At 39.5% G+C, this 16,725-nt stretch overlaps 1 protein-coding gene across 1 annotated transcript in view; it reads right to left on the bottom strand.

Moving 5' to 3' along the window:
• MTNR1A (melatonin receptor 1A) overlaps nt 1-15,664 on the bottom strand; it is a 47,873-nt gene extending 32,209 nt beyond the window's left edge. The window contains exon 1 of the mRNA XM_072335518.1: nt 15,272-15,664. Within this exon, the coding sequence (XP_072191619.1) occupies nt 15,272-15,464 (193 nt within the window). The 5' untranslated portion in view covers nt 15,465-15,664. The remainder of the gene's footprint in view (nt 1-15,271) is intronic.
• Nucleotides 15,665-16,725: the final 1,061 nt, after the last annotated feature.

Genomic DNA, 16,725 nt, shown 5'->3' with positions numbered 1-16,725 from the left:
GTCAAGTCATTTGAGCAAAAAGCGCCTTAAGCATTTGGATAGAAAATAAAATACATTTGTCTCTTCATCTCAAGTGTAACTGGCACTGAAGCTAATTCTTTTCCTTCCCTAGATGTTTAACACATCAATCATGCTCTTCTTTTTTGGAGGTGCAGCAATAAGATGAAGATAGAACTATCCAAAGTGTTCTTAGGATTTGTGAACTTGTGACAGCATTTTGAATTTCCTGGATATCTTCCACTCTCTAAACCATTTGACTTCCAAGATCAGTTGAAACACAGAATAATGAGACAAAAATAAGTAAATAAATAAATAAATAAAAATAAAAAGAAAAACAAAATCAATATAATGGCTTTTAGATACAAGCATAATGGTGATGTACACAGCTGAGCACCAGACCTGCAAAGCATTTGACAATATGTCAGCTTCAGGGATAAGCACTGTCTGACTGGGGCATTCCCATTCTTAAATTGTTCATATTGAAATGAAACAGCAAAACAAGAAAAAATAAAGAAAAAAAGTAATTAAAAGCACTACTTGAAAAACAAACAAGCAAGTTAAACAGAAAAAAAAAACAAACCCCCCCCAAAAAAACATCTGGGAACCGTCATCCATATCTGCTGTGAGGTGACTGTATCTGAAAGACAGGAAGAACCAAGCTTCTAGAAATCTTTCAGTAGAATGTAAAGTCTTACTAAACCATCTAGATTTCCCTGAAGTGGGCAGAATGAGCTGTTCCTCAATCAGGAGTGCCCAGAACACACAAAAATCCCTCCACATCAGGGAGAGAAAAAGAAGACAGTCATCAATTAGAGGCCTTCACAACCCTATGTACACACATAACAGTGCAAGAAGTACTTGCTCCTCACACACTTCAGCTGGAAGGTTTAACACAAATATACTCCTGTAGAACTGAACTGTCTTGCTGATCTCCCTACTCTGCAGTTAGGGCAGAGAGGCTGGTATTTGCTTTCCATCTCAGTTTTTCTGAACTGCAAAATTCTAGTGTGTCAAGAACTTTGACCTAGGGGTGGGGAAAGTAAAAGGGAATGCAGGGTATACATGTGGATAACACACTGCAAAGCTCCTCGGTACATGATTTTGTCCTTTTTTAGAGCTTGTGGCTCTAAACAAAAAAGTCTAGAGAGCTTCTGGCCAAGTCCACTGTTTTCTCTGAAGCTTCTGCAGTGATTCAAAGCATACTGAGAGTACATGAGTGTGCTTGGAATAAAGACTTTTTAAAGGGAGGCAACTTAATCTACCTGACAGTATCAAATAGTTTTGGCTTGAGTAGGCAGATATTTTTACTGTTTAAGAAAGTACCATACCTTCTTGTGCCTTGACTTTAAAGCGGGTAAAGATTACATGGGAGGGTATAACATCAGCTACAGCTGACTGTCACAGCTGTAGAAACTGAAAAAAACGTACATATGCTGTTTATTTAATTTAAAACAGATTAAAGAGGAAACTACCAAATTCTGCTGCAGCCTAGACACTCAACAACAGAATGAGCAATGCCATTACTACTAAAATCATCAATTCAGTGTAAAAGTTCAGCATGGCTGATTTCTGTGGTGCAGATGGCTCTGGATTTTCATCCAAGAAATACACTATAACACTGAAATGCAAAAACAGACCGAGAAACTTAAGTCTACTTGAGATCAGATTTGAAGACATATAGATGAATCTCATACTGAGACTAAAGAAAATCTAAACATCCGCAGCTAAAGGTTCACAGGTATTAATAAAAAATGAAATTATTACTCTAAGGGGCGCTGCTCTGGGTAATATAGAAGCTGTAAAATAAACAGGGTTATATATGCTTTCAATAATACATGATATATATTCATACACACATATATAAATAAAATACTCACAAATAACCTGCAGTCAGTCTTCTGAACACGGTCATCAGACATGCCGGTCACACAACAAAACAGACAAAGCAGTCTATAAATAAGAGGTACTATAGTCTTTCCCACCATCAAGTACAGCAACGTGTTCTTTCACCAAGCTGTGGGGCTTAATCATTGATTTTAAATACTTCAATATAATGTTAAGTTCCTTGATGTAAGATGATGTAGCAAGGAGAAAAACACAACTCAAGCCCATCTCCTGCTTTCATCAGAATCCAGCATCTTTAGAGAAGTTTCTGATTTCAGCTGTATGGAAAGTTATCGAAACATTGTGGAAGAAATGGCAACAATTTTTTCTCTAATAAAATGGAGAATTTAGGGCTAATTCCGTAAATAACCTCATCAACTTCAGACACTGGAGCAAGGAATGAGAGAAGATTCATTCTGGGGCTTATTAGACATTATTTGAACATTTGACATAAATAGTGGAAGAAGTCTATTTTCAGAGATGCTAGGAAATAACCGGCAAAAAATCAATTAAATGGTGTGGTTAAAGGGACTGACAGAGCTAGAAGAATTTATATTAGAGTTTGAATTTTGCTGCTTTAGTGATAAACCGTTCTGTTTAATTTGATGATCTCTGTGGTATACCCAGATTAAAAGATTAGCAAGTGGAGATAAGACCTTTAAAGAACTGAAAGTTCCCTGGTGTTATTTTGCCATTACTCAAATTTTGTCAATAACTTTCTGCAAAATGTGAAAGTTAGAAATGACAATATTTTCCAAGGCAGATGACATAAGTAAATTTAAGTAAGCTTAGAGACTTGAAATCCATTAACAAATTGTTAGTTACATTTTCACTGAAAGGACTGCTCTGTGGAAGCCAGCAAATAAGGTGAATCGCAGTCTCATGAACTCTACTGGCTCTGCCAACTAGTTGATGCTTCTCAGATCAATATATTTTGGAACAATTCAAGAAAAAAAATAAACCCAACATTTTCTAATGTTTATCTTCAATATACCACCTCATCCAAAAACAGCTGTGCAAACATAAGTAGGAAATTACCTCTGTACATGATAATGAGAGAATGTCTAATTACACAGTTCATTTTATTTCAGGCTTTTCCAAGGAATATTGGGCATATGTTATCTGAATAACTTTTCTGAAAAGATGTCATGTATAAGAAAGGCTATTTGAAGAAAAACTCATGTATTTTAATTATTATTCCTGCAACATGCAAGGTACATTTTCATAAGAATTTCATAAGATAAACAAAAATAATTGTAAAAACCTGCAGGAAGATCAAAACTGAGTTGTATACTGACAGACTCACAGACCATTCATAAAAAAGCAGGCAGAGCATCAAACTTGAGAGTCAGAAATGAAAACATGTAATTGTATATATAAAATCTATGTAACAATCAAGACAACCAAGCTTATATACAGACACGGGGTTTGCAGTAATGGGCTACATACATGGAAAACAGCAACACAGTCTGCCATGTTCAGAATAGATGACTTGCCAGAAGATAAATCCACAAATTTCTGCCTCAACTCTAGAATACTACAGAGTAAAAGAAATCACATGTAATGGTTGGAGTTCAAAGAAACAGTAGTCTATACTGTAGTTAGGGAATGTATTTATCAACACATAAAGGACGGAACTGCATTACTTTAGATAGTCATTTAACAGAAATAACAGGTCTCAGGTCTCCCTCATATCTGGTAGTCTAACATTGTGAATATTATATATATGATTCCTTTCCATATTATATGTGACTATTTCCTAATATGTGAAAAGGAAGGGAGGGAGGGAGGGAGGGAGGGAGGGAGGGAGGGAGGGAGGGAGGGAGGAAGGGAGGAAGGGAGGAAGGGAGGAAGGGAGGAAGGGAGGAAGGGAGGAAGGGAGGAAGGGAGGAAGGGAGGAAGGGAGGAAGGGAGGAAGGGAGGAAGGGAGGAAGGGAGGAAGGGAGGAAGGGAGGAAGGGAGGAAGGGAGGAAGGGAGGAAGGGAGGAAGGAAAGACATGAGGTGAGATATCCTGATATCCTTATTGGAAGCAACAATCTGGAATAAGGAAAATTCTTAAGACTTTTTCTTGCCCAGTTCTACAAAGTCAGTGAAGTTGAAAAGTTTCCCTTACGCTAAGCCTTAAATACGCTAATCTAAGCATGCTCTACACAAATGCATCTATCACTGAAATAAACCTAACTGTGCAGTGCCTGAAATTCTTTGAAGGACTCAGGGCATTCCAAAGCATAATTTTGGAATCATACTAATGAATCATTACTTTTGTTATCACTTTTGTAATTATTCATATCCCCCTTTAAAATATACAAATTTCAGAATTATTGTTACTCAACGGAATTTACAGTGTCTCAGGCAAAAAATAAAAAAACAGTTTAGACCCAGACTGTAGGTGGTTGCATAAGTCACTGGTTTCAGAGGAATTAATCTAACTTTTCTAGCCATATTGTGTACATTCCTTGTTGCATCATCTGGATTTTCTTACCTTGGTACCACCTCAGAGTTTGCAAATACAGAACATATAATATTCTCTTAATTCACAAGTAATTATCAGAAAGTTATCATTAGATAGTTCTTCTAGTAACATCCCAGCATGCTATAATTGCTAATTTTTTAGTGCTTCCACAAGAAATAGTTGGTCACACCCAATACTTGTACTTGTCATATAAATATGCAGATATGCTACCACAAAATAAACACTTAATGTAACCTTAATAAATACATCTTCAGAATGGCTTTAAGCTTAAATTAAACATATGGTGGAGCTGCCACCCAGTGTTACTATTGGAAATTCCATTTATTACATTAGAAAACCTAGTTAAGAAAGTAAACCCAAAAAAATGACATGACAAAATTCATGAATTGGAGATATGTTTGCAAGGCAAGTAAGTTTAATGTTTTTGAGTAAAGCAAACAAACATTCTGTCCAGTTGTCACAAGCAATACAAAATACAGAAACAGGTGAGGCTGACCTTTGTGAAATCTGAACTGATCAAGAAAGGTTTCCAAATAAACATGAGAGCAGAAGATTACATGGCGCTCTGACTATAAGCATGTCTTAGAAATGATTCACTGTTTTGATGGTAGTCTATGATGTTATCTGTTCACAAGAAGCACGCGCTCAGGCAGCCTAATGCCAGTCAGCATTCAGGTTGCAATGCCCTGTCACTGTTGATTGAGGAAAGCAAAGGGAAAACCAACCAGAAAAGCTTATAGTGATTTTATTTTTATCGGTAACAAATGGACTACTCCTGTACAAAACAGACACCAACAACAGACTTCAAATTCTGTCTCTACTGGGATAATTAGACTTAGTTTACTTGCTTCTTCATTTGCACTCACATCCCTGCACTTACGCATATCAAATTTAGCCATATCTTCAGGGCACAGGGTAGATAATGATCACTGCAAACAGTATGAAAGTGCAAGCTGTGTTCAACTGTATGTTCTTCTCTAGATTACAAGGAATAATTTCAAGAGAAGCACTCACTTTTGAAATACTAGTATTCATAAGTGTAAATATAGAATTGAACAGAAGCAGCGCAAATTCCTTGGAGCATCCAAAACAGTTAGACAAAAGTGAGTAGCTAGGCAGATACAAAATGCTGTTAGAAGAGGGTGTTGATATACAAGACAAGTACTATGCCAAAAAGACTATGAGAATTGAGGAAAGTTTCCAGAAATCAACAAAATGTTCATAGCTGACAATCTTATCAGGCACCACAGAAATTCCCAGTAGTGGAGTATGCTGAATGGGTAAGAGAAAAAAGAATCAGGAAAAGAACTGAAAAAAATAGGATAGAATAATGACAGATTTCTAAGAGAAACTGCAAAATAAATGCCCAAGTATTTGCTAGAAACAATGTTTGAAAACTGTTCCTGAAAGAAAGAGGAAGACAATCTGACTGCATTTTGAGTCTACTTCACTTATTTAACAAAAACTATTAAAAACTATTAAGACAAATTTGTATTTAAGAAAGAAAGTTGGTTCTTCTGTCTTCTCAGTACTTACCTGTATATAGATGAAAAGCTGGTGTGCCCAGCCAGACTGAAACCACTGCTAGATCTGTATTCTTTAATGCTTTAATGGAGAACAGACAGAATGATCCTGCCAGGGAAAGCTGTGTTCAGATGACACTCACCAATATAAAAATGCTGTGGGAGTCATTTCAGCAAGCATAAATTACAGAAGTATTGAAGCTATTCTACTTTATACCATTTATACCCACCATCTCTGTCTAGGTGAAGGAAAGACATGAAAACACTGTTGTACTTCCTACCAGACATGCTTAGTATTGCTCTCCAAAATATCAGAGATAGTTAGTTATTTCCAGAGAGAGTGTATATATTCACAAGCAACAGAACAAAATATGAGTTTTAATGTGCCAGTGGATGCTACAGCAGAAAAAAAGAAATGGGGGATGGGGAAAGGAATGAAAAGGTAGCTGCTGTAAAAATGAACAAATAATTAGAGGAAATGTTTCTATGTAGATGTGTCTAATTAAGCAAATTTAAGAAGATGAGGTATACCATAAAATGAAACACTCTTTGATACAAGTACCTTGTGCAGCATGGTAAAGAACTGTAGGATTTACATATGCTTTAATATAAAAGTAGTTCTGTATATTCCCCAGTAGGAGACAGTCTCCTATCTCTTAGCAACAGGTGCTGAAACACCTGCTATTGCATCAGGAAGGGACAATAAGATGTGTTTACAATTACCATAGAGATTCTCAATAGTAGGCATCCTTAGACAAGAAAAATAAATAAATAAATCAAGAAAGCTGAGAAGATAGAGGTAAGAGACAGTCATACTGATACTTTCCCAAAGGATTATCATAAATGTATATAACAATGTTGTAACTGTCAACAGAACCACCAGATAATCTGTACAAGACTATAGTGGAAAAATCTGAAGTTTATTTTGCTTAATTAATGTGCTAAAGAACTGTACCTAGAAAGTGGAGGACAAAGATAGTACCAAAGATAAAATGATGTGATCTGACTAGGCAACTGTAGTATGTACAGACTGTCCTTGATCTCAATAACAAAAACCCATCCACTGCAAAATAAATAAATAAATAAATAAATAAATAAAAATAGAATGGACAGCACTGTGGTATTAGATGGCCTTTTATTTAATTCCTAGGTGTGTTTTTGAATGACCAATTTGCAGACTTAATAGCTTGCATACCAGCTGCATGCAAAATTCTAACTTGTTTACATCATGTACCCACCGCAAGATATATAGATCAGGAGATTACAATATAATGACCCTGATCTGTAATAAACTTTATTTCAAAGAATTCGGTGATCCAACAGTCCTGTTCTGACTCCACAGTTTTTAAAACATTTAGTGAATTTCTTTGCATAACAGACCAGAGACCTTGACTAAAGGCAGCATCCAGAATAACAGCAGAATTTTAAAACATATTCAGCTTACCAAAGAGAAAGACAGAAGTAAACATAGCCCGTGTCTTTGGATTTGGGTCAGAAGCCAGCTACAGAAAGGAAAGTTAAAAGATATCTCTTATGTTAAAGTGCTTACAGCTCTTTAGGTTTAAGAATGTTAACAATACAGCAGCCTAATTACCCTTGGGCAAGTGCTGCAGCTAAACAAGTGAAAGGAGACTGGCACTGACCTCGGCAAGAGGTTTGTTAATTGATAACAGTACAGCCAGGATTTTGCGTTTAGGGAAGGTATATTCTAGAGATGAGCAGCACTCCTCAAGCAGAGCTCACTCACAGAAAAGGTTATTTTGCCAAAGGACTAAGTATTTGATATTTGACTTGGGTTAGAAAGCCCAAACAAGTGCCAAGTTGAGACATTTTTAATTCTCCCTCTTTATTAAAAGAATGGAGAGATGCTAAGCAGTGCTATGCATAATATATTCAGTACGCATAAGACATTTAAACAAAACAAGAAAAATTTAAAAAAAAAATACATTTAGGTATTCAGAATGCCATTCTCACAATGTAATAAAGGAACAGCTGTAACTTAAGGTGAAGACAGATTCTGAAAGGACTTGTGTGAACATCTAGTACCCCTGGAAATTGGACTCCATCCAGAAGGTCCCTTTCAATCCTTTACTGCAAGAGAAAACTGATTCAGCAACCTAGACTCAGCAAAGGTTGGAAGATTTAATATGCCATAATGGAAATCTGAGAAAAGAACCCTGGTTCTGTAAAATAAATTAAAATGATGTGAACTAAAAATTAGATAAGTTCTCTGTAGAAGGCAGACACCAGAATTACCCAGCCAGAGATGATCTGGAGAAGTACTTACTAGTCATTACTCACATTAAAATTAAGATAGCACATATGAACGCAAAATACACATAAGCTGTTAACAATAACAGGATTTTTTTTTATTTATAGGTAATTAGTTCTTCATCCAAAATGAAATGAAAATACAAGTTACCAGCTCATTCACATTTACACGGACATCAATATTTCATAATACATAGCTCCCAAATTTTCAGTAAAATCCAGTCTTTGAAATTAAGTCTTCTGTTACTCAAGAAAAAAATTATTGGAAGAGTGCTTGAAGGAGGACAAAAAGGCATTACAATTCTTCATTTCACAAATGGCTTTGTCATACGTGACAGAAGTGGCAAACAGAGAGGGAAACTCACACCAAGTGTTACCTTTCTTTCAGTATTTCTAAAATGATGCTGTCCATACTATACCTGTACTGGGCTATGAATACTCTCTCACAGCTGAAAATGAAACCCCTTCTTTGCTTCCCAACACAGATAGGGAGAGGAAGGTATCCTTAAGGATCAGGTTAGACTAAGGAGTAGAAAAATTTCTCATCACTTAAGCTAAAGAAGAGGGATAGGGCATCAAATGAAATCCATAGCTACTACCATTGAGAGGCAGGGGGAGGTGCTGTTGGAAGAACATCCATGCCTTTTCCTCCCCAAAGCGTACAAGATACAGCTAATGGAACTTCATCATGTGGCTGGATATCAGTTCTCAAAACTGCTTCTTGTATTCATACCCATTCATTACTTTGGCCAATTGCTACAGAACCTGCTCTCTCATCATCATCATGTCTCATCACGATAGTACTTACTGTTGCACTGTAACATTAAACTGATACTCAAGTTCAGCAGGAGTGGGCTACTAGCAAAAGCAATGTTACTGATCTCACACCAAGCAACAAGAGAGGAAATGACCTTTGCCAGCACAGGGGCTAATTGAGAAGCAGTCAGTCTTGTTAACCTTACATCTGCACCTCAAAAAGAAACAAAAAAAACCAAAACCAAAGTCAGTGTGATAACTAGAGTTTATATTTAGCTCCTATGTTTTTGCTGAAATGTAAGTAGACCATATAGAATGGTATTTCCACTAAACTAAATGGAGGTCAGATATCCTGCCCAACTAGAACAAAGTAAATAACGTAGTAACTGCTCTTCTATAAGTAGAATACTGCATGACCTGGTACCTAGTTAGGTCATTTATAAAATAAAGAGAATGAGTTTGGAATATTTTACTTCTGGTGTGTTTCTTCAAGGAAAGTTTACCTTCTCTTTAAGGGTAATGAATGTTAAAAAAAAAAAAATCTATAGGACATGAAGCTTTGTACATTTATTGGTCATTTATTACTATAAATCCATTTAGAAACAACAGAAGTCACTATTTAACAAAGTTATAAACAGACTTTCTTTTTACATCTCAGTTTCAGATCTACTTGTAGAATAGGTTAAAGTGTGCAGCATGTTTACTGTATGAATTCAAGGCCTTAAGGCACATGTTGGTTTAGGTATGTCATATCCATCCTTAAAACTAATGGAGGAAGGACAATAATAAGGACCTACTGTAAGGGAGGAATCTTACTTGTCCTGCTCAGTCGTAATGCTGCCTCTGTGGCTTCAGAAGATTTTGAAAGAGAACTTCAAGTAGCAGCATTTGTATTATAAAATCAAGCATTTTTAGCAATATTTGTTGTTCGTTTGTTTTTAAATTTAATAACATTAAGGTTGTGTTCTGTTATCCTGAAAACTTCTTGGTAACACTCATCTTCCTGAAACAGAATTTGGGGATCATTACTCAGGAGAACAAAGTTAATGTGGAATTTGAGGCAGCTCACTGTTATGAAAAGAAAAACTATCAACAGCAAGGGTGCCAAGATTTTTACTCAGGTTGCAGAATGAGACTGTAACACTAATACAGCTATCATCCTACCAACCCTATTATACAAACAGGTTGGATATTGTCCTATTAGCACTGGAAGTGCATCATCAGTAGCACTACTGTCAACAAACCAGACTTGCTGCTCATGGCTTTGGCTAGAAACACTTGAAATATCAGTAACAAGAAAGGAAAGCAACTAATCAAAAAAAGAAATTAAAAAGAAATAAGAGTAGAAGCAGATACAAAATGGCTAATGAAGAGATTAAAGAGATTAAATCATCCTAATGAAGAGGAAGGAGAACCCCTTCCAAAACAACTAAAAATGGCCAGAAAACAGTATAGTATGCAAGTATGCACCGGCAGCAGCAAACCAGAAGAAGCACCATCACGAAGAGCTTACAAATGCAGAAACTTGCAGAAGGCATACATGGCCGGCTTTGGCAGATGTATTAGTAAGAATGTAATATTAATTATTTGAAATACTCATCCCTATCTTTGGTCACTGACAGGATGGTGCCATTTAAGCAGTTTTCCGGAAAACCCTTGATTCAGAAAATTATTCATCAAAACCACTCTGAGGAACAGCTTTATTTAAACTTCAACAATTGCCAGGGTTTGGCTTCTCTTCTAGACATTTTCTCCCCTCCCAGTCGGCTTACCATTTTTAATACCTGAAGTTATTCATGTCTGAAATAATGCCATCAGCATCTCAGTTTTCATCAGAACCCTGAATTTGTGCTACAACTTGATCTTCTGTAAGTTATCTCTCGAGTCAAATACTTGTCAGGCTACCCATTTTCTCTCAGGACACAAAAATCAGTCCAAGGATCACCTGTAACAAAACCAATAATTCCATTAGTTTGAATTCACAACAGGAGTTTCATTTATTAGATTTAAATGACAGCATTAGATACACTATTAAAATTGTCTTAAGAATTAAGAAAACATCATCAAGAACAATCATATTCTGATAAGGCTGGTGAGATCTCTCATCTGATTATCAAAAATTGATTCCCAGCTTAAGGAGAAAATTCATACTCTGGAAAACACACCGAGAGGACCACAAGCATGTTCTTACACTGTTCTGAGTATATAATTTTATAAAGGACAATTTGGAAAACTTCCAGGTTTCCTTCTAATAGTTTATACCCCCAATTTTACAGTGGTCATAATACCAAATACCAGATTTAAGATAGTACAGTAGTAAGTAGACATGCTCCTTAGCTCTTCCATCAAAGACTTCACAGATCTTAACAGATTTTGATTGGGGATTACTCTCCAACTCATTCTTTTGAGCACTCAGAGCTTTCTTTACTGAACTGCTTGGACATAATGCTGATGTGGCAGATTTTGAATTCAAGTTTCTCCCTTTTCATTTCCATCTCATTTGGAAAAGTAGTTAACATACCCTTAACTTTAAGCATGAGCAAAAGTAACTATATCTTGCTTCTCTGGGACTATGGGACCTGAGGAATGTCAGACTCTCTCTTAAGTAGTACTAAAAGCTATAGTTCTATTATCAAAACATTTGGGTCAAGGACACAGGAAACCAGGAGAAGGCAGATGCATCTAGCACATAACAGAGATGGGAGAGAAGAGTGCGAACACATCTTTATCCCTGATGCAGTGTGAGTTATTTACAATCTTGGCACTAGTCCCCTGTTAGCTAGAAAGAGAAGGTACAAAAGAGCCAGGATGAGACTAGTGGAGCTGTTAACTTGCCTGCTGAAGGCTCCCTTCTGTCACAGAAGTTTTCCTGAGGGACAATCAGGACACATTGTACAGTACAAAAAAAAACCCAGGAGAGGCAACCAATGGGACCAAGAAGATAGTGTCAAAAGAAAAAGAACAAGAGGGACAACAGCTCTTAAGAGAGCTCTATTCATTGGCCTTAATGGTCCAGTCCTGCAATCACAGAGTACCTACCACTCCACGACCAAAACGGTAGGTGTGTATTAACTTACTTTTTAATAAACCAAGCTTTAAACTAAACTTCATAGTTAAAGACTTACAGCTGCTCCCTCACTTTGTTCTTGATGCATTGTTTTTCTTGATGCGGGTAACAGCAAAGGCATAAGGATACTGGCAGTCACTAATAGGAAAAACACTAGTATTTCAGCTACCTTCCTCTAAAAGCCACTTATTTCATATTTCAGGGGGGAACTTCTGTTGAATCATCCTATTTTTGATTTATGAATGTTAGCAATGAGAAATGAAACATAGTAAGATGATTTACAGCAAATTTCCTTTTCAAATGAACTATTCCCATTCTTCTTGAAATGAATTAAAGAAAGCACATCAATTTTAAGTTTACTTTGCCATACTGTCAAAATGTGGGTATTAGAATCCTTATGCCTTGAAGTTTCCCCTTAAAATTTCTTTCAAAGTTGAAAGATCAGACATCATAACCAAATTCAGTCTTTGTCGACCAGCATTAAATCGCAACTGTCCCTTTAAGGACTGAATTGGTGTCAGGTGCCTGTTAAAATTAGAAAGCCACCATTAAAAAAAAACCAAACAAAAACAAACCAGAACTATGAAACTTATTACAAGTCAAATACATTAAATAAAAGAGAATCCTACCAGTTGTATCATCAGCTTCTTTGTCTAGAAGAGCATCTACTGAAGCCATGCTTGTGACTATGAAGGAGTCTGTAGTCTCAGAAACTCCTCGCTTGCTGAGACAAACTTCTTTGAGATACTGACTCCACTGCTTTGATCAGTGTCTTTTACTAACCTTCTGACTGTCAAGAAGGTTATACCACTTGTTGAGATGGTTTTTTCTAGTCTACTATTTCCCAGTGCATTTTTAAAACATACATCCACAGGTTCAATTTGCAGAAGTCTTCCAAATATATATATATATTTATAACAGAGATGCAAAGATGAATCCCCAACCAAATCCACCTTTTTGATAAAGTATTAAATAATCCATATTTCTGTTAGTCCTTTCTTGAAAGAAAAAAAAGAAATAAATAAAAAAGAAAAAGAAAAAAAAAAGGAAAAAAAAAAAGTGTCTTCAAATAAGATATTTTCTTCAGGAGGGATCTTCTGTTCCTCCCTGACCTTTCTCCAGTAGAATTTTCATCCTGAGTCCTTTATCCTTAATAAATGTGCCATCAAGACTTATTAACACAGGATGTTGTAAAGTTTGTAAAGTCAAAAATTCCTTTATTGTTATAGCTCTGTAAAAAAAACTGTATCCATCTTTACAATTAATTTTTAACTTGCAAATTATATGTGTAAATTAGATTATACTTTTTCAATGTAATCTCTTCTTGAATAACCTGGATTACTGTTATTAAAATCAGGACACTTCTTCCTACTCACAGGGTTCAGGGTTTTCTAAAGTGTTGTGCATTCTCGTACATTTATCCACCTGAATCAACACTTATGAATTCAATGCCAAGATCAGCAGCAGCATTCGCATAAAGGAAGTTACACCCAGGTACAGGTTTTTGCCAGATTAGGCAGTTTGCACATATTTTTGAGGCTTAGCGTTGTCTTTGCAAAGTTTCATTTTATCCACGTATTAAGAATCCTTCCCTTGAGGAAAAGGACTTGTAACCTACCTGATCAGGTACTTCAAAGTTACTTTTACTGTTTGTTTTCCCCCTAAAACAGACTGTACATTTTGTATCATATACTGAGCATCTACTTGTTTTCAACAATTGTTTACTTCAGAGCGTAGAACTGCATCTGGTTCATATTCCAGTCTAAAGTAATTTGTATTCAGAAGAATGCTCTTCTGCTAGCTGTAGGAGAAAACTGTTGCAAGTTTGCTGCAGTTCATAACAGCCACTGTGACAGAAAAGGCAAGAATGAGATATGTGGTAAGAATGAACAAGTGATCGTGTGTCAAGATTCAAGAGGGATTACACAGAAACTACAGTAGTGAACATGCACACACAGAAAACCCCATGATTCTGTTATGTTTCCAGAGAACAGGCACCACGTTTATTTGTTACCAGAAACATCTGCTATAAACTCCCCACTAAAGTGGAGAAGTTCATACTTATTAAGGGGGAGGAGAATATTACCCTTATTTTTTCCCCCTGGAATAACCCCCAGTGATGTGGGTAACTCCTCCCTTTCTCAGAAAATCTCAAGAAACAAAGGTAGTCAAATGGTGACTTGACATGCTGGAGTCTGATTCTCATCTCATGATAAGTATCACACAGTGTAGCCCCACCAGCTTTAGTGAGAGCTGTTTCTGTCAATGAAAGCAAGATACAGCTTTTGGAATTTAGATCAATGGCAACCACGGGGTGGGAATCTTCTTTGGTGCTCCTGTATTTCAGCTGAATGAAAGTGTGCAATCTACTTGAATTACCTGGCTGTGCCTTAGAAAGTTGTGTGCCAGCTTCACTGTGACAGCTTGTAGCAAAGCCAGAGATCAGAAGTTCCCCTCAGATGAATTTTAAACGACTGGCTACCAAATAATCGGGCAGCCAGTCATGACAACAGAAAAGTAAAACCTGCATCTCAGTTGTCACAAGTGAAATCCTGCTTTCATTAACAACTCAGCTCCCTTCACATACTCCCATATTCTTTCAGTGCACAGATCTGGTACACGTGCACAGCAGCTGGCCTGACGTGATAAAGCAGAATGAATCTGAGGAAGTTCCTGCCTGTCAGACCAATAATCCACAAACTAAGAGGGATTTACTCAATACACCATCACAGAATCTATCTTTCCAAAACTACAGATTTTTTTCGGAACATACCTAAACCTGTTTTCTGTCAGACGTCTCCCATTCCACAAAGACATAATAACAAGTAAGAGGTGACCAAAGAACATGGAATCACGTGTCTGTTCTTCTTCTGAATCCTGCAGCATCTGTAATTTAACATTCGGCTTGTTTCGAAGCTACGACCTTACTACTGCAAGCAGAGACTTTGTCTAACTCGAAGCAACCCAATCAGAGCAGCATGAAGAGTAACACCGTGTGTCAGAGCAGCATCCCCAGCGCCGTGCTCAGTTTCGTTCTTAGATGCTTCCATGCCTTCCTCTTCTGCTAGGTGGGAACCGCCGACAGCTAAAAATAGCACCGCGATTCGGTGGCTCTCGCTAAAAATAGCTGCAGCCGCCAGGGAGCGAAGCGCGCCGTCCCGGCACCCGGCGCCGCTGGAGCTTGGGAGGAGCCCGAGGAGCGCCCAGCCCCATTCTGCGAGACGGGGCAAAGTTCTCCCCACAGAACAAAGCGGCCCCCCCCTCCCCCCGCCGCCGCCCCCCCCGACGACCCTTACCCGCGTTCCGCAGTTTCTTGTTGCGGTACACCGAGAGGATGACTAGGAGGTTGCCCAGCAGGTCCACCACGATGGTGAAGATGAGGATGGTGGCCAGCGTGGAGGTGACCCAGGGCGGACGGCGCGGGGAGCCCTCGACAGGCGGGTCCCGCGGGAGAACGGTGCCGTTCAGCTCGCTGCCGTTCGCTCGCATCCCGCCGCCGCTTCCTCGAGCAGAAGAGAGCCGGCCGGGCTCCCTCCCGTCTGTCGGTGCCGGGACGGCGGCCGCCACCCTCCGCCGCAGGGCTGCCCGCCCTAGAACTGCGCGGAGCTGCCCATTCCGCTCCTCCTAGGAAGTTTCCCCGAAGTGTGCACGCAGAGCGGCGGGACACTTTTATAGTCTCCCCCGCCCCGCCCGCCGCCACCGCTGCCGCCAGGTGACACCGAGCCGCCCCCGCGCCGACACGTGCGCGGCCGGGGGATTCCAGCTGCCGGGCGGCGGCGGCGCCACAGCGACCTCCCGCGGTGCCGTCCGTCCCCGCCCGCTCCCCGTTCATTCATCCCGCCGCGCTCCCCCATTCATGCGCACCCCGCTCCCCATTCATTCATCCGGCCTCGCCGCCCATTCAGAGCCGGCTGTTTCATTCAGAGGCGGAGAGGGAGAATCGATGGGTTCGTTACTCGTGCTGTGCAGCGTTTGGGCTTTTTTTAGTTCTCGCGGTTAACGCCGTCTCCTAATTAGGCGCGTTTTGAACTCTCCGCCCCTTCTCCCCCATATGCAGCTAACGCTGCACTAGCAGAGTAGAGGGAGCGAGGCAAGAGAGTGCCGGTCTCGGAGCTGCTCCCGCTGCTATAAAAAGCTCCTCGCTGCGGGCGGGCTGGGGACGGCACGTGTTCCGCTGCACGGGGACGAAGACGTTGCCCGCAGCCCCCGCATCCCCCCCTTCTCCCCAACCCGCAGCGCAGGGGGAGCTTGCGTGGGCTGTGTCCGCCACTCCCTAAAAGCAAAGCAGAGGAAATGGGGAGCCACTGTGTGCTCGTTGAGCGTGTGCTGCGGAAGACAAACGGGCAGACTGTAAACGAGGATTCTAAGGCTTCTCACTTACAGTAGTCTGAGCAACACACCGGGTGGAGGAACTCTCCTATTGAAGACAGCAGAGGCTGCGGGAGGAGCTGTCTCCGTTCCGCTTTCCACTAAGCACAGGTGTGCGGGAGGGCACCGGGCACCCACCCCCACAACGCTTCATCCGGCTGCCTCGGGTGGGAACCCGAGACCTCGGGGCTCTACGGAAAATGGGTTTCTGCCTCCGCTGCTACATCGGAGCTGCCCTAAACAGTTCGTTGTTGGAAATGGCATAGCTACAATGGCAGTTCGCGGTGATGAATGTTTGAAGCCATCGTCGGGAGCATTTAAAAACATTTATTGCGGCTTTTTCACTTATCGGCCCTGCCCGGGAGACCTCGATTAAAAATAG

Source organism: Excalfactoria chinensis, chromosome 4 (genome assembly GCF_039878825.1).
Source record: "Excalfactoria chinensis isolate bCotChi1 chromosome 4, bCotChi1.hap2, whole genome shotgun sequence".
Taxonomy (NCBI): Eukaryota; Metazoa; Chordata; class Aves; order Galliformes; family Phasianidae; genus Excalfactoria; species Excalfactoria chinensis.
This window is presented reverse-complemented; position numbering and strand designations above follow the sequence as displayed.